This window comes from Phallusia mammillata, chromosome 5 (genome assembly GCF_965637545.1).
Source record: "Phallusia mammillata chromosome 5, kaPhaMamm4.hap1.1, whole genome shotgun sequence".
In the NCBI taxonomy this organism is placed as follows: domain Eukaryota; kingdom Metazoa; phylum Chordata; class Ascidiacea; order Phlebobranchia; family Ascidiidae; genus Phallusia; species Phallusia mammillata.
In genome coordinates this window covers 8,592,459-8,608,981 of record NC_137256.1, presented here as the reverse complement: position 1 = coordinate 8,608,981, position 16,523 = coordinate 8,592,459, and the positions used below count along the sequence as shown (strand labels likewise).

Sequence of the window (16,523 nt, the reverse complement as noted above, 5' to 3'; positions counted from 1 at the left end):
TGAAAAATGTCATCGGTGCGTTTCGGCTAAAAATCTTGAAATTATAATAAAATGAAAATGAAAGGAAAAAAAAAACTATCTATACGCCTATCGATCCTATACGCCTGCCCCTATGCCGACAATTAAAAACCGCGTACAATGTGAAAGCTGATAGCACAGATTGAATAACGTCTCATAGCAATCTCTTTCGGGGCTTGCGAACAGTTTTCAATCGGCTATGTAATGTTTAGGCCATGAAAAACAACAGCAGTTGTCATTAAGTTGATAAGGGTGACTGCCTTTTAATGCCAGTTGATTTAACACGCAGATTGGGAATTTGAAAGGATTGATCAAGTAATTTTTAACTTTGGGTGTGGTCAACTTATGTGTGGAAAATACAAAAATGAAAGCACTTCCGGACTAAGCAATTAACAAGATGGTAAGTGTAAATTGTCGAGCTTAACTGGTTGCATATAACTCTTAACTATAGCGGTAAACTTAACTCTTAGGGAAATATTTTACATGCTTTTAATTGGGGTTAATTGAATACAAATAGGACAAATTTGTTTAGAATATAAAATTATAGTGCATTAAAGAAAGTTAGGGCAGATTTTTATCTTCAATGAGGTATAGAGAGAAAAAGGTTTAGAAACCTTTGGCTGAAATTGAAACTGTCATCAAAACGGTTGTTTCTTAAGACAGCCCTTTATCGGTAAATTGGCTTGACAATAATTGTATCATTTAAATGAAACGCAAAACATTACACGATTGATCGATAAAAATGACCTTTCAAACCATTTTACACTATTCCCACTTTTGGCAGGTTTTCTTGAGGGGCGAGGTATATTAAAAATCGATACGAGTGATATTTAATGTGGCTGTAACAAATATAATAAGCCTGTAAGGACATAGATTACATTGTAACTGATATACCACAAAAACGTCAATTTAAATCGTATCAGTTTTACACGAAGCAATTTAACAGACCAACACAACTTATTAAAAGGCCACTCGAAAATGGTTATTTTTTAATTTGAATTGTATGAATTGAGTTTGTCAATCAAAGGCTATTTTGTGCGTAAACATGATACGTTTTTTAAGTGCGATTGTACTTGACCTCACAATGGCCAATTAGTTGGATATAATGCTTAGTACAAATAAATTTGTGTTGGAACAAAATAGAGAGAGACCGATTTTGTGTTTTTGCTTTGCATTGCTGCTCTGGCTGTACAGGATTTTTGTGTTTCTACAAATAAATGGCTTAGTTGGAAGTGTTGGCGACTCCTGGCATAGCCCAATTCAAAAAAAGTATCACAAGATAAAGTTTGTGTATAAAACTTGACACAACCACAGTTTATCTTCGAAAACGCATATGCAGAAGCATTAAACAGAAGTTTAATACTATTATGTCGTCGGAAAATCAAAAGTAAACAGGTTTAATCAGGAATTTATGTGGCTCGTTTAACTGGTTCACCGAACTAAACAGAAACTTGAAACACGTTAACGTAATAACTAACCGAGTTATGGACAAAAGTTAGATGTTTTACGAAATATCTAATGCTATTATCATTGTGACTTTAGCTTTCTAAATCGTTAAATATTAACAACAATTTTCATTTGTAAAGACTGAAAATCATTGGTGATAACTAAATTGATAATAGTGAGATTTTATTCCTGGTTCAATAAGTTCTTCTTTAAGTTCTTTTCAGACTATTTTCACTAATATGAATTTTGAAAACCCAATCACGTGATTCATATCCTTACACTAATAATAACTTGTGAACTTCAGGAGGCAAACGTTCCGGCTGAAAAAACGGATGATGTCGCCAAAGAGTTCGACTGGGAAGAGGTGGCTTCACGACTAAAAGATGAATATGAGAAGAAATTATGGGTTCACTACTACCTCGAATATCAACAGCAGATTGTAAGTTTCATGTCAAAACGTGTGGACATGCTTTTTTTGTCCTAAAATTGTGTTAAATCTATTTCATTTTTGTACATACCCGGCTTGCAAACGTGAAAGCGATTTTTAAAACTTCGTTTTTTACTCGGATAAGCTGAATACGCATATTATATGAGCTAGAGTTTGTAAACCGAGGTTAAATTGACTCCTGTAGGGGGTACACTTGAATGATTTTAGGCTAAACAAAAAAAATGTTATGTAAAACTGGAGTGTAATAGAAGCTTGTGGGTTAATTTTCAGAACTTCTGAAATAACAGGCCTTTTATAGTCAAATTCAAGACTCCAAATCGAACTGCTTGCCAGTCCTTTGTCGGCTTGCCATTACTTTCCATGTGTACTTATCAGTAAAGCACACGCATTTGAAAAGTGGAGCAATAAACGCTGAACTTCTCTAATGGTTGTGAGTCAAAAAGCAAACAAAACACGTCGATCTGCTTCTGGAAAGGCATTCCTCAGACGGGACGGATTTTCACGAAACAAAAGTCTCAGTTCCCAACGCAAAGGAAAATAGCGTTTGTGGCATAAAACCACGATTGCTGTACTGTTATGGCCACCCGAGTTTTCTGCGGGCAAGCGTCCGAACCCCCGCGAAGCGAAGTCAAGTCAACTTGTCAATTGGTGGCTTTGTGTTTTGCGAGACGGGCCTGTTGCCCAACGAACGCCGCAGAAGTTAGACTTGCGTTGGCTCGTGAAGGCACTTTTTTCAGTGTCCGGCGTCTGTTCTTCGCCAGCGGTTAGTTAAACTGTTGGTTATAGCCCGTGTTCTACGCGAGGGTAAGATAAGTAGCGTAAACAGAGAGCTAAGGAGTGACTGCCACCCGCTGAGAGCCCAGACGTTTCATCTGAGCCGCGGTTATGATTTCATGAAAGTTATTTGACTGGAAAGCCAAGTTTGTACACGATCATGCAGTGGGCAGAGAGTTTACCTTGGAGAAGAAATCAAGGAAAGTGCTAAGTTCAGGTGTTTACTTATGTTAACGGCAGAAGTGTCTGAACAAGTGTATGAAATGAAACAACGTTGTACTCAGCTATTGGATATTACCTCTTTAAGGTAGCAAAACGTAGTTTGAAGTTTGTACACACAATACCTTTTTTCCTAATGTGTATTTTGGAGTCTATATTAACTTCTTTTTGTATTGCATAGTTTAAAAGCAGTTGTACGCTTTTGTAAACCAATTTTATTGTCGTAAAATAGGAAACTTTTGACAGCAAATTGGAGGCATTGGTGTATGTTGATTGTTGGACCAGTGGTGATTTAATATTGCATCTATTAAGTGCTTTTTGTCACATTTCGACTTCTGCATGTTTAGTTTACAAGATCACGGCACAAACGCGATCATTGAAAGTGTAAGGACAGTGAAACGCAATGAGAAAAAGGTGGTCGTAAATTTGACAGCAAACAAGGGTTTTATGGAGTCCAAAGGTTTTGTCGTTTGCTTGGCTATGAAAGTGCTTTGTTATTGCACTATACGGATAGGAATTGGCAAAACCAGTGATGAGTGAACTACACGTGTTATATGTTGACCACCATGATGCTTACAATTACATGTTAGTTCGCGTACCAGGCAGTGTTTGTTCTGGTCATTATGACGTCACATATGTTTAACAATAAGTAATTCAAAACATTTTTTGAGTGTAAAACTCTGACTTTTTTAGGGTAGTCTTGTAAGCCTGCACTTGTGGTTAGAAAAGGATAGTGCCTGCTGATTTAGTACTTGTACTGTAACCTTACCTAGGACACCTGCAGCAAAACAAATACGGGTACAAATTCGTTTGGATACAGCGTACTTTGGAATGGAACACTATGCACGGATCTCTTCGTCAGCTTAACGACTAATATTATATCACTGATGATGGCATCGACATTTTCCAAAACGTTTGCATACTTAAACATATCGCTTTATACGGCAGTGATATTAGTAGTTAAACTTATGACACAATGTTTCGATGAAAAACCGTGATTAAAGAAATCGATTTTTTTAAGGGTGCGAACTTATCAGCAGATAGCAAATCGTATGTGTTTTATCATGTTCTTCACGCTACCAAAAGCGACGTTCATAAAAACCGAGTCAAAAACCAATCGCCATGACTGAAATCTCAGCTGGTGGCAACACTTTTGCTAGCTGTCATCAAACAGCGTCTGCGCCGTAAAGCGATGAAAAGGCACCAACGCGAAGGATCAGGCTGCATTATTTCACTCCCCCTGTTTGTGGTTGGCGCGTCCCGGCCCAGCCTCGGCAAACACGTCCTGGTGAAATCGGAAAAATCGCTCGCTCGTCACACGCGAGGTTTTGGTGCTTTTAGGCGCTTGGGCACTTGAGCAAGGGTTGACATTAAGGGAGCGAGGGACGATAGGGGCGATTGTGTCTTGTGACAGGTGTCGGTTGTGTAAATTATTGTCTCGTTGAAGATTTATGACAGATGGCGAGGCATTGTGTGTTCGCCGGTGTGGGATCGACGTGGTTGATGTTGATGTTGACAAACTAACATTGATAAGAGGGTTGGTTGTTTTCTTGAATCAATTAACCTAAGGATCCCAAAGGATCAATTCAAATGGACCTATAGGACCTACAGTCTCGACTAAAAAATCGAGTTTAATAGAATAGAATTAAACCATCTGTGGATTTTCTAGGTTGGAGTTTCGAATATTGATATACCCATGTTACAATTTTGTGTTTTACACCCTTTTTTGTTCTTGGACTTTTTTGCTTACCCGCTGACGGACGAAAGTTTAAATAATGAAAGAGCGTCGGTTTGAAAAAAAAAACGGTTTTGCGTTGTTCGCTTATTTAGGCGGCGAAAGTTATCATACACAAACAAACGCGCTTGTCAGATCCGGCAGTAATGACAAATGCAACCAAACGCGCTGAAATTAAATGTCCTGTATTCTTGCGTGAAAAACCGCTAAACAAACCTAAATCTTTTACCAAGGGGTTAGTTGAAATTCACAAAGCTTGGGTCACGTACAGCAGTCCAAGCCGAGCCTTTTTGACGCATTTAATCGTTAGTATGTACACTGGGGTGATTGGCGCTTTCTAACTTCGAGACAAAACTCTTTTATTTATTTACGCGCCAGGAATGTCAGCGACCTAAAACGTGGGGCAATGACGTTGTAGCTTTTTCCCAGAAATCGAATTTCGTGAAAGCGAAAGACATTAAACTTTCCAGGGGATTGAAAAACTGAACTTGGACTTGCAGTCGTGTTGTGAACCATGGGTGGGGAGCAGTGTATATTTCTTCTGAATAAAATGAGCGCTACATTATTACGCGATATAAGGCATTGTAAGCAAAACCTGTTTTTTTTGCTATTTTTGAGTTGGAACTATTGTCCTTTATTTGGTTATTCGATAAAATCACTATCCGCAAGTAGTCCTACTGACCAAAACGACGTGTTTTTTTTAAAGTGAGATATTTTAGACATTTTTCTTTTGCTGCAGCGAATTAAACTTATTGGAGGAAACTTTCTGACAATCATTCATTGATAATCAAATGTTTTTCATTTAATCAAAAACGACAAAAAACGGGGTAACTGGAGACTTTGATCCCATATGGACACTTCCAACTCAGCCATTGTGCTGAAATATTTTTTGGCATTATATAACATGATCTGCTGGTAACATCTGAAATGAACTCGTGAAATTAAGAAAACTTTAACATGAACCCAAACTTGTGGCAAGGCATGAACTCGTAAAAATTGTGTTGAACTCGGGGAAAAAAGAAAACTCGAACTCTTGTGGTAAGCCATGATTTGATAAAATATGAACTCGTGATTTAAAGAAAACTTTAACATCAACCCAAACTTGTGGTACGCCTATGAACTGGTGATAACTTTCATGAACTCGAGGAAAAAAGAAAACTTGAACTTGTGGTAAGCCGAAAGTCGATTTTGCAAGAGTGGTCTTACGTTATGACATATAAGTTCAAGTTGTTGGTGATTTTCATCAGCCCAGTGTCTTGGTTTGACTGCTCACCACATTTATCGGCCAACACAAAGGAACCAGTCTTGTATATCCGGCCATAACAAGCAACCATTGAACATTAAGCCGTACTGTAGAGACCCGAACTATTGTAGCGCTGTTATTCAAGGCAATTGGCGACATTTTGTTGTTTTAGACACTATTGTGGAACAGGGACCAGCACGCGGCCCAGTTTACTTGGCCCAACATCGGTGTCTGTGATCAGTTTGGCCGCAAATGACTGACAGCCGTTCCGGCACCGTATTGGCATTTGTCTTGTCATCGTATGAGAATCCTTGGTTTTGACCCTCACTGATCTTTCAGTGGTAAATCTTTTCCAAACTTAAATTTCTATTTGAGGCAGTTTTAGGCAGAGTTAGTCTATTTTTGGTTTGCAAAAATACTGACCAGCTTTCAAAGCAGAGTAAGTAAGTAAGTTTGCAGAAATAAAAGCAGTTTTTTTAGAGAGAAAGTAATACCAATATAATGCAAATACAAGCCAGTTTCAATTAACAATATTAAAAAGTATTGACATATCGATCCCACGATGCAATCAAAAAGTACGGTTTAATACCAAGTATTCGACGAAACTGAAACATCAATAAAATGAAACATTTGACCAGTCGAAACAGTGTTGTAATTGGAACGCTCAGTCGATTTTGATTTAATTTTCTCAGGTGTTTCTCAGGTCTTACCTATAAGGTCTCATCAGTGCAGCTAGTGACGAGAGATCGGCCGTATTGGCTTGTGTAGCCATTCAACGGCACTCCAGTTTGTTGGGACTTGGGGTAACAGGGTAAAAACCCATGCCTCACCTAATCTGTGAGATGCCACAACGCCACTGTCTGCAGCTTATCATTTATTGGCTGTATGCTTTTACATTATGTTGTGTTGTTTATTGTTGAAAAAGGCAAATAGCATGAAGAAGGGTTTAATTTCACGCCTCTTGAGTGTTTAGTGTAGTCCTACGAAAACAATCGCAGTACTGATAATAAGATGACTTGCAGTGAAAGCGAAATGGCCTGCTTCACTGATCTTGTCTGCATCTTTGCTTGGTTTTATGTATTTTTTAGTTGTATAAAGATTTGGTTGGTTTGAGTTTGATAGCTGAGAGGTAATAAAGTGAAAAAAAGGTAAAACGTTTTTCATGATTTTCATTGTCAAAACAGGCGAATGGCATACCGGCTTTTTTATTGTAGTTGCCCTAAGTAGTACAGAACATGATTTCGATATATCAGACACTTTGCCGAATCGAAAATTGCGCTGAAACCGAAGTTGGGTGAAGGGATAAAGTATGGAGAAGAAACAAAACGACGATGCGGAAAAAGATGACGGACTGACTGACTCCAATCAACCTGAACCGCAAAGCAAAGGCGAAGCCCAGGCCGTTGCTAAGAAACAACTAAGTCTAAAAAGCAAATCAAAGGCGGCGATTGGCGACAAAGCTAACATTCGGCACCGATCGACAAGCGCAGAATCCATTGGCAAAAAAACAGCAAGACGGGCTGCAGAAGTAAAGACCGAACTCTCGTCTATATCTGAAAGACAAGAAGTAGCTTCGGAAAATGACGTTTCGTTACCCGAGATCGGAAAATCCGAAGACCAGTCATCCGCAAAGTCACATGACACCGAAGTAGGCAAAGAGCTAATTCGGCGCGTCTCTTCGGTTTCTACATTAGCGACGAGCGATGGCGAAACGAATCGAACCGGATCGTTACCGGGTAGCGCGACGTCATACTATACCGGTTCGACCTACTCAACCATGTCCGGGCCAACCAAGAGTACTAGGACCGAAACCAGTACCCGGACCTCTACGAACCAAGTTCCAATTTTATCACGTGCCAGTACAGCTGCCACGGTGCCAGTGGGTGACGCAAACAGTAGACTTTTAAATTTGGCCTTAAAACGTGAATGGACGCAAGTGGATGTAGCCCTCCGGTATATGGCCAAATCTGACCCCAAGTTGTTTGTTGTTGATGATGTAAGTTATTTTAGCGGTCACATCATGGCGATAACCAGAGAAATAGCTTAGATTTGGGGTAGGGTTAATTGAAGGCAGTGGTGGGATTTAAAATTTTTGTGGCTGGTTCTATCACAAAAGTCATATTTTTCAGTTCTGTTACAAAAAGTCCATTGACAGTAACCAGTAATGCTAACCGGTTTGCTGATCTCATAAATTCCGTGAGACGGTTCTATAGAACCGGTGCGAACTGACTGAATCCCACCACTGATTGAAGGGCAGAAACATGTATGCAGAGTACAGACATCAAAATTTTGATTGAGATTCGTCCTTGAGAGCGTCCTGGGTTCCCGTGACAAAAAGGGTTGAAATTAAACAATGAACGTTAACAATTAAATGTTGCTGAATTTACAGAGTATATTACAGAGTACAAACGGCGGATTTAAACTCACCAATCAACTTTTCACGAACTTTCGACTTTTATATTATATATTGCACGTTTTGAAGTTGATTTTTATTTTCCAGAAAACCGGGTTAAACCCATTAATGCTGGCATCACGTGACAACAGAATCGTAATTGTTGAAAGATTGGTCGAGATGGGTGTAAATGTCAACGACAGAGCAAGGGTGAGTAGATAAGCTCTTGATTTTAACAGTGATTTAGTTTTTTGTGATACATTTGTGTCACACCTGGTAAAGTGTTAAAAAATGAGACCTATTAAGTTAAAATCAAGATAGATTGTGCCACAACAGCTCACAAGGCCATGATTTAACTTTTTCTGTGTGGTTTGATATTATATGCTGCTAAACGTATGGGTTACATACTACTGCATCTGCTTCATATTTACAAATTACGTTAATAACGCAAAAATATCTTTTTGGGTTTTTGTGTGTGGCGCTTTTAAAGAAGTTATAGTATTTGATCGTAACTTACATTTCTTTTAAAAATTTCTCAAAGACTGCTAGCGAAAACATAGGACTTTTTCTGTACAGTTTGGGCTTATTATTCCAACTCTTTCTTGCCGTTCTATTAATTTTTATTCTTTAGTTGGACTGGAATGATTTTATGCAAAAAGCCTCTAGATTTATTTTGTTCCTAAATTCCTTTCACGAAACCAGATAACGGCTTTATTTGCATAGCGTTGCTTTAAGCGACCAAGTTCACAAAGCTGTGTTATGCCACACCTCAATTTGTTCAACTGAGACCAGTGGCACTTTTGTTTGCCTCGGTGCGATTTTCAGGACAAATTGAATAGCAAACTCCCCAAAGGACTTTGGAATGTTTAACTAAACCCAAAAGCCGTCAATACCAATGTATTCGTACAATGTCAAATGTGCGTCATACCGCAGTCTTTGGATCATGCAAAGTAAAGAAATAGTTTAAATTGGGCCCAAGGCTTGTCATTCCAATGTGCAGATTTATTTTGAATGCAACATCCTAAGTTTTTTTTAATTTAACAGTCAGCAGTCATTACTATATAGGCTTTTTGCCGTTTTACGGCATATCCAGTATCAACTACAAAAAAACATGGTTATTTTGACCCGTTTGGACCAAACATATATTATCCGGATTAGGCGAACATCTGGATTGACCGATGTCGATTAGTTAAATATTACCACATTACAAATCATTTGTACCTCAAGTTTTGTCCGAATTAGGCGAAAATCCAGATTAACCGAAACCGGTTTAACCGTGGTTTATTGTATAGACAAAACGCCTAAGGTAGTTTTGAATTTAGTGCTAGTTGAAACATTGGATATAACATTGCATTGTACTTTTGTAAATAAACTAATAAATAAAACGTTGTAAATTTGGTTTAAATTGGTCATGATCAAAACACATTTGATAAAATTAGACTTTTTGTGGGATGTTCCGAAACGGGGATAAATGTTCCACAAAAGTGGGAACTGTGAAAATTAGTGCGTTCAGAAAGTCGGAAAGAATATCGGTTTAACAAATGCCACCGATTAAACAAACAATCTGCACACGACGCGTCACAGATGTAAACATATTTTATTCGCGAAATTGGGATTCGTCCTCGGGTTCAAATCCCGTGAAAAAAAATTGTTCATCCAAAAACATCGCATTTAAATAATGTTTTACCACCGTATGTCACCAAATGTCGCCTCTTTTTACATTTTTTGAGTTCTATAAAGCTGTTACACCCGTAGATTTGTTTGACTAGGAAGCTATACAAACATTTAATTTGTTATCCACAGCCTTGTAAACATAAATCAATCAAATATTAAAACTATTCAACGTTCCACCTAAAACCTGTTATCCATCGGCGTCCGCAGCGGGGGGCAAGAGGGGGCGCACTGTCAGATGATTTTTGTTCTGAAATACCGTTTATCGAACGGCGATGTGACGATAGTTTGCCCTCCCCTGTATTTTTTCCTGCGGACGCCCATGCTGTTATCCTGATGTAATGCTTACAATTCGCGTCTATTTTTGCCTATAAATGTTTATGGCGGCGCCGGTCTGCCAAATAAGACAAGTAAAAAGGCTGGGTCACGTTTATAGCATGTTGATCTGAAGATATGACATGTGCAATGTGTGACTGGTCAGCTTGACTCAGCTTATATGAAATCACGTGCATAAGCCGCTAAACGACCTTTGACTCGGCTGAACAAGAGTCGTAAAAGTCTTTGTATCCGTCAACTAAAGTCAAAATATTTTCTAACTATTGATTAGGGTTTAGAGGGGACATTCACTCATGTGGAGTCCTTCAAAATTGTTTAGCATGCAATGTCAATTGTAATACGATTTGGTCATTCTTTAGTGATTTTAAACATTTCAATCACCATGTTTCGATCCAGGAAAAACATACCCACTGCATTTTTTAAACAAAAACAATTCCTTGCTTTACATAATTATGGGTCCCCTTCCCTGAAGGGGACACATATTGTTTTTGTCCGTATTTTTTTTTCTTTTTTCTTTTTTCTGTCTAACGCTGGCTTGTTAGACGCGTTTGGTTAAGAAAGAGTGCTTCAAATTTATTCAAATTTGCACAGATGTTAGTTATTAATCTAAATTTGATCCTCCTGAAGTTTGACCCCGATTGACCCAGCGGTTCACCCACAGGCCCCCAAAATGCAAAATTTTTAAAACATGGTTTGTTATATGCGTTTGGTCAAGAAAGAGTGCTTCAAATTTGTTTAAATTTTGTCAGATGTTAGTTATTAATCAAAATTTGATCCTCCTGAAGTTTGACCCTGAATGACCCAGGGGTTCACCCACAGGCCCCCGAAACGTAAAATTTTTAACGCTGGTTTGTAACGCTCGTTTGGTAAAGAAAGAGTGCTTCAGATTTATTCAAATTTGGACATATGTTAGTTATTAATCCAAACTTGATCCTCCAGAAGTTTGACCCCAAATTACCCAGCGGTTCACCCACAGGCCCCCGAAATGTAAATGTGTCTAACGCTCGTTTGGTCAAGAAAGACACTGTAGGCAGAAGTCCCAAGAGAGTAACTCACTGGTTTACGATAGCAGGAGGGCTCAGCTTGACGTCGGACAGACGTTTTACGAGACGTCGTTTTGGTGATCAGAAATCAGCTGTTTTGCACAGCAATGCTATTTCGTTTTATTAAGTTATCACTCACATTTTTAGTTTTGGCAAAGGTTTCACACCTATGACGTGATTTAAACCTAATAAGCGTGCTTCGGTTTCGTATATGTCAAGCAAAACTTGTTAATCAAAATAAAGTTGAAAAAATAAACTTGACATTTTTGCAAGATAAATGTGTATTTTTAAATGCTCGTTGTCAGGTCGGCCGCCGCATGACCACGGGTTACTTAAGGTCAACTAGTAGGTATTACTAACACAGTTCAGAACTTTCTTTCGTCATAACGTAGCGTTTTTTTGGCAATAAATTTAGGAATCAACACTCAAGGCATGTATAAATTAGGTTAAACGGTGTTGTTGAACAGTAAGGACGGCGTGCTATTGAAAACGGTGTCAATAGGTCAAACAGTCGTTGCACCCTGAGAGGTTACTACAGGTCAATGGTTTTGCGAAACAAAGTTAAATGAAAAACGAATTATTATGTGTACACTTGTAGCAAATTGCTTTTTAATTTAAAGTGTCTGTAACACAACTGTTACAGCTTTCTTGAAAAAAATGTGTTTAAAACCCGACCTTGGACGACAATATCTGGGTCAAAGCAAGAAATTAAATTGAAGTATTTGTTTCGTTCTTTTTTAATGTTTTTGTAATTAAATGACAATAATAGTGCAAAAAGAATACGAACAAAAAATGTTTATTGTTGGGTTAATGCTTTCTAAAAATTTGTCCTTAAAAATCTAAAAGTCACCGCAACATTTGTTTACCGTAAATCCGCACAAACACGCGTGTGGGGACCCATTAGTTTTTGTTTACAAAAACAATCATATGTGTAGATCAAATGATGTGTATAGTAAATTGGTAAATATCGTATAGAATATATAAAATGGAAGTATATCAGAAAGCCACCCTTCTAGTTCAATATTTGTTTTTGTAATACTTGTGTTTGCAATTTATGTCATTACCCTGATGAAGGTGTTTCGTATGGGACATCGAAACGTTGGCATATTAGAATAAAAAAACTGCCGGAAGAGCTGAAATTTTGTTGATTTGTTTGTATTCTTTAACAAAAATAGATAACCTTAGCAAAAAGTAACTTGATGTTAAGGCTTTTTTGGTTGTAACTCGAGCTGCCGCAATTGGCCATGTTGTGTAGAGTGCAAACTTTTAACATAGTGTTATGTTGCACTAGGATGGACAAGCAGCAATTCATTTTGCTGTGGCCACTGGGAGAGAGGACATTGTCAACATCCTCATCAAGAAGAGAGCTGATCTCAGTCTTAAGGGCGGGGTAGGTGTGACTATTTTTTGCGAGAATGTTTTAAGGCACTCGGCCATATCGTTGCCTGGCGTTCGTACGCGATAATTTGTATGAAATAATCAAGCTGAATTAAACTATTGGATTATTAGTGGATAGCATTTGTTATATTTCTGTTGTAATACAATATATAACTTCCCACCATTTCGAATCTTTATGTGTCATATGAAATAAACTGAACAATTGTTTTGAGATAAATGTATTTGTCAGAATTTTGCTGGATGTTTAAATAAAACCTAACCAACGTTTAAATATAAATGTCAAACTATTACTTTTGCCAATCATTTCAGCCAATACAAATCAGAGTCATGTTTTTCAACCACTTCTACCTAAAAAAAATTCTTATGAGATCTTTATGTTTCCAGGAGAAACAACAGTTACCTCTCCACATGGCTTGTGCAAGGTCTGGAAATAATTCAGCCGCTGTTACACAAGCTTTACTCAGAAGCACGCCTAAAATACTGAGAATCGAACCAGACGGGGTAAGTGCTGCGACATCAAATCTCTTTTTACTTTTCATAATACGCCAGACCTAATTAGGCCTTAAGGCATAATAAAGGTGTCATTACGAATCAAGTCGGTCTTCAAGGCATTCATATGGCAAGGTATAGGCTAAAAACATTTTTCTTGCGGTGAAATGAACCCACGAGGAACCTTACCTTGCCTACCTTGTATGCTGCACTTTGTCAGCTTCGTAGTATAGGGGATCGCATGTTCTCTATTCTGTTAAGTTTTAGTTGAATCAAGTTAAAACAAAACGACATAGCATTTACCATAAATGTTACGTTGTAAAGGTTTATAAACAAAAAAGCGAAACAGAGACCTGTGACAAGATAAAGTATGTCAAATGTATTTCAAAAATAGCATTCCAATTTCATTTAAACCTTAAATAATTCAAACAGCATCGCCTGGAATGGGTAACATTCATTTAAAATTGATTGTTCGACACATAAGTGTTTTGTTATTGATTTGTTATTTTCCAAATCAAACAAATTTGAATCTCTATCTAGCTGTTACTATAATTTAATTGCCACGTCAGAAAATCTTGTTGTCACGTGATCAAATTTGCTTCTCCTATTGGTGGTTTCAAATCTTCATAATAAGTATTTAATGCACGCAAACGCATCAAACATGTTTCGTATTGCATCTTCAGTCATTTTAGGAAACTGAACACTGGATAAAAATTTGATTATAGTCAAGGTTCGCAAAATTAGTCAAAAAACAGATTTTAATTACATGTTTGAGTCACTTTTAATACCTTATTCAGATGTAGTATTTTTATGTAAAAGCATCAACCCAATAAATGATAAGCTGCAGACAGTGCACACTGTTTCGACCTATAAAGGTTTCGTCAGTGCAGCTGGTGACGAGAGATATGTTCTCGTCAAAGATAGAGTATTTTTTCTGATATATTTCTGATATTTTATATTTTTTTCGCATGTTAAGACTTACAAAAAGCACCGGACCTACATTGATCTGCTCAAAAACAAACGAAGATTTCAAATCCCTCGCTAGTTCTGCACTAAAATAGTTAAAATACCACATTCGTTTAAAATCCAAACGTCTATACGGGCCTTAAAACATTTGCCAAAGGGCCGCGGGTTGCACAACCCTGTTTTATGACATCTTAGTGCAAAACATTTGAATACCCTTTACACTGTTGTCACCCATGCCAAGCAAATGTTTCAAAATAAGCAGCCAATGTGATTGTATTAGAGTGTACATTGAAGCCACCTACAGGGGTGCGAGAAATTTGACATATCAGCTGTAGGAACGGCGCCACAGAGACGTAATAAGTAATTCCCGAGTCAGAAATGAAGGATCAGTGGATTTGCTTTGTGGTCTGCATTTCGGGCAAGTCTAGCATCAAGGGATTAGTCGTTGCCTTGTCGTTGTTTGCTGAAGCTTTAAAGGCCTAGGCTGTTTTTTTGTGAGTGGGTTACGGGAAAAATGATTTGACTATTAATCTGGAGGCGGTGTCATCGAATAAATGTTTGTTAAAAAGGTCACATTTGTTTGAATATACTTTAGTGTTTAATGATGAAAACAACGGCCCAAATAGACTTAAAAAACGACATGCGTTATTTTTCAAACGATTTGACAAATGCTCATGCCATCACCAGTAACATACCGGGCCACATCAGTTACACCCATTTATATACACTGTGAAATAATGATAAGTCAGGTACGAAACAAACGTCGCATAAAACCGATAGATAAAAAGGTGCGCAACAGCGAGGTGTAAGCCACTTTAGTGTTTGTTTGTCCATTTTCGAATGTACGATCAATTTGTTTACCACTACAAAGACAGTACAGTTTTAGTATTTGAACTCAATGCAAAAAGCTTTGTGACCCTTTCGGTAGAGGTTACTAACATAAAAACTCACAACAGACAAAGTTTCCTAAATACTAACAGATTGCGTAAAGAGCATTTGCGAATATTCAAATTGTGTGAAAATGCTGACGATAAGGGTTGAGGTAAAGTTCCTTGATAAAAATAACAAACCTAATCCCTAAACTTAATACATAACGTTAGATTCAGTTCCTAACCCTATCCCAGGCTCAATGTCAAATAACTCTGCTTTTTACGCCATTCATCGGTTAAGTCAACTTTGTCTGTTGTGAGTTCTTATGTTACTAGGTCTACCGACACACTTTGAGCTAAAGTTCTAATGCATTGCTTCTCAAATTTCTTGTGGCACTTACTAAAAAGCACCAGCAATGAAAAAAATGCTGTTTTCTTGATATGTTTTATCAAGCTACTTTAAAAAACGTTGTCTCGTGTTTTTGAACCATAGCAACCTTTACTCAAACATTGCACAGAATGGAAAGATTCCACTGTTTTATGCCATTGAGGCGAACAACCAAGGTGCATACCGGGATTTGTTGAGTCAGTATGCCGAGGAACAACTGAGATACCAGAATCCGGTGACAGGCAACACTGTGCTGCATATGGCGTGCGAGAGAAGAGACGCTGAAATGGTTCGACTCTTCTGCAAGAAGGGATCCCTCGTCAATGTTCAAAACGTAAGAGGTTTGGTTAATAAAAGTGTGAGAGCGTCTACCCAAATTCTCTACTTAAACTGAATAACGTAAGTCTCTACTTAAACTGAATAACGTAAATTTAGACCTGGGACCGGCCCTGAAGCGTTTATGAAGACCAGCGTTCACGGCACACTCATATGTAAATCACAGTACCCTAGACCTGTTGACCGAATCACCCGGTCACCCGGTCACCCAGCATTTTCATTTGGCAAGGCGTAGGATAGAAAAAATTGGCTTGCGGTGAGATTCGAGCATACGACAGGAGCCTTTCCGGAACTCGCGCTCTACCAACTGAGCTACACAGGCTCAGTGGAGAACACGTCGAAAGTCGCATTACAAGCACCATTTCCTGCCTCGTATGCTGCACATATGACAGCTTCGTAGTAGGGGATCGTCGGGTCGTTTCTTAAAGCTTTTTGAAGAAATTAAACATGAACGACAAATTAGCTGATTTCATTTATACAAGTCATGACCAAAATCAACGTCCGTTTAACAGCACAGTTAAGATTATAACAAACCATTTGTATTTCTTGTTGTAACCAAGCGAAATGTATCTTGTGTCTAGAAAGAGGGGACCACAGCTCTTCACGTTGCTGCTTCGATGGGTGACAGCCTAATTATCGAGTGTCTGTACGCACATAAAGCAAATCCTGACCTTGTTGATCATTTGGAACGAACTGCTCTACACATTGCTGCGGTTAAAGGTACAAATTTCAATTACATGGTAGGGTTACCA

The 16,523-nt window shown here is 38.1% G+C and overlaps 1 protein-coding gene across 1 annotated transcript in view; it reads left to right on the top strand.

Moving 5' to 3' along the window:
• The first annotated feature begins 7,072 nt into the window (after positions 1-7,072).
• LOC145229460 (uncharacterized) overlaps positions 7,073-16,523 on the top strand; it is a 28,453-nt gene continuing 19,002 nt past the window's right edge. Inside the window, exons 1-6 of the mRNA XM_080094801.1 lie at positions 7,073-7,879; positions 8,384-8,485; positions 12,617-12,715; positions 13,108-13,224; positions 15,566-15,769; positions 16,353-16,491. Of these exons, the coding sequence (XP_079950927.1) occupies positions 7,193-7,879; positions 8,384-8,485; positions 12,617-12,715; positions 13,108-13,224; positions 15,566-15,769; positions 16,353-16,491 (1,348 nt within the window). The 5' untranslated portion in view covers positions 7,073-7,192. The remainder of the gene's footprint in view (positions 7,880-8,383; positions 8,486-12,616; positions 12,716-13,107; positions 13,225-15,565; positions 15,770-16,352; positions 16,492-16,523) is intronic.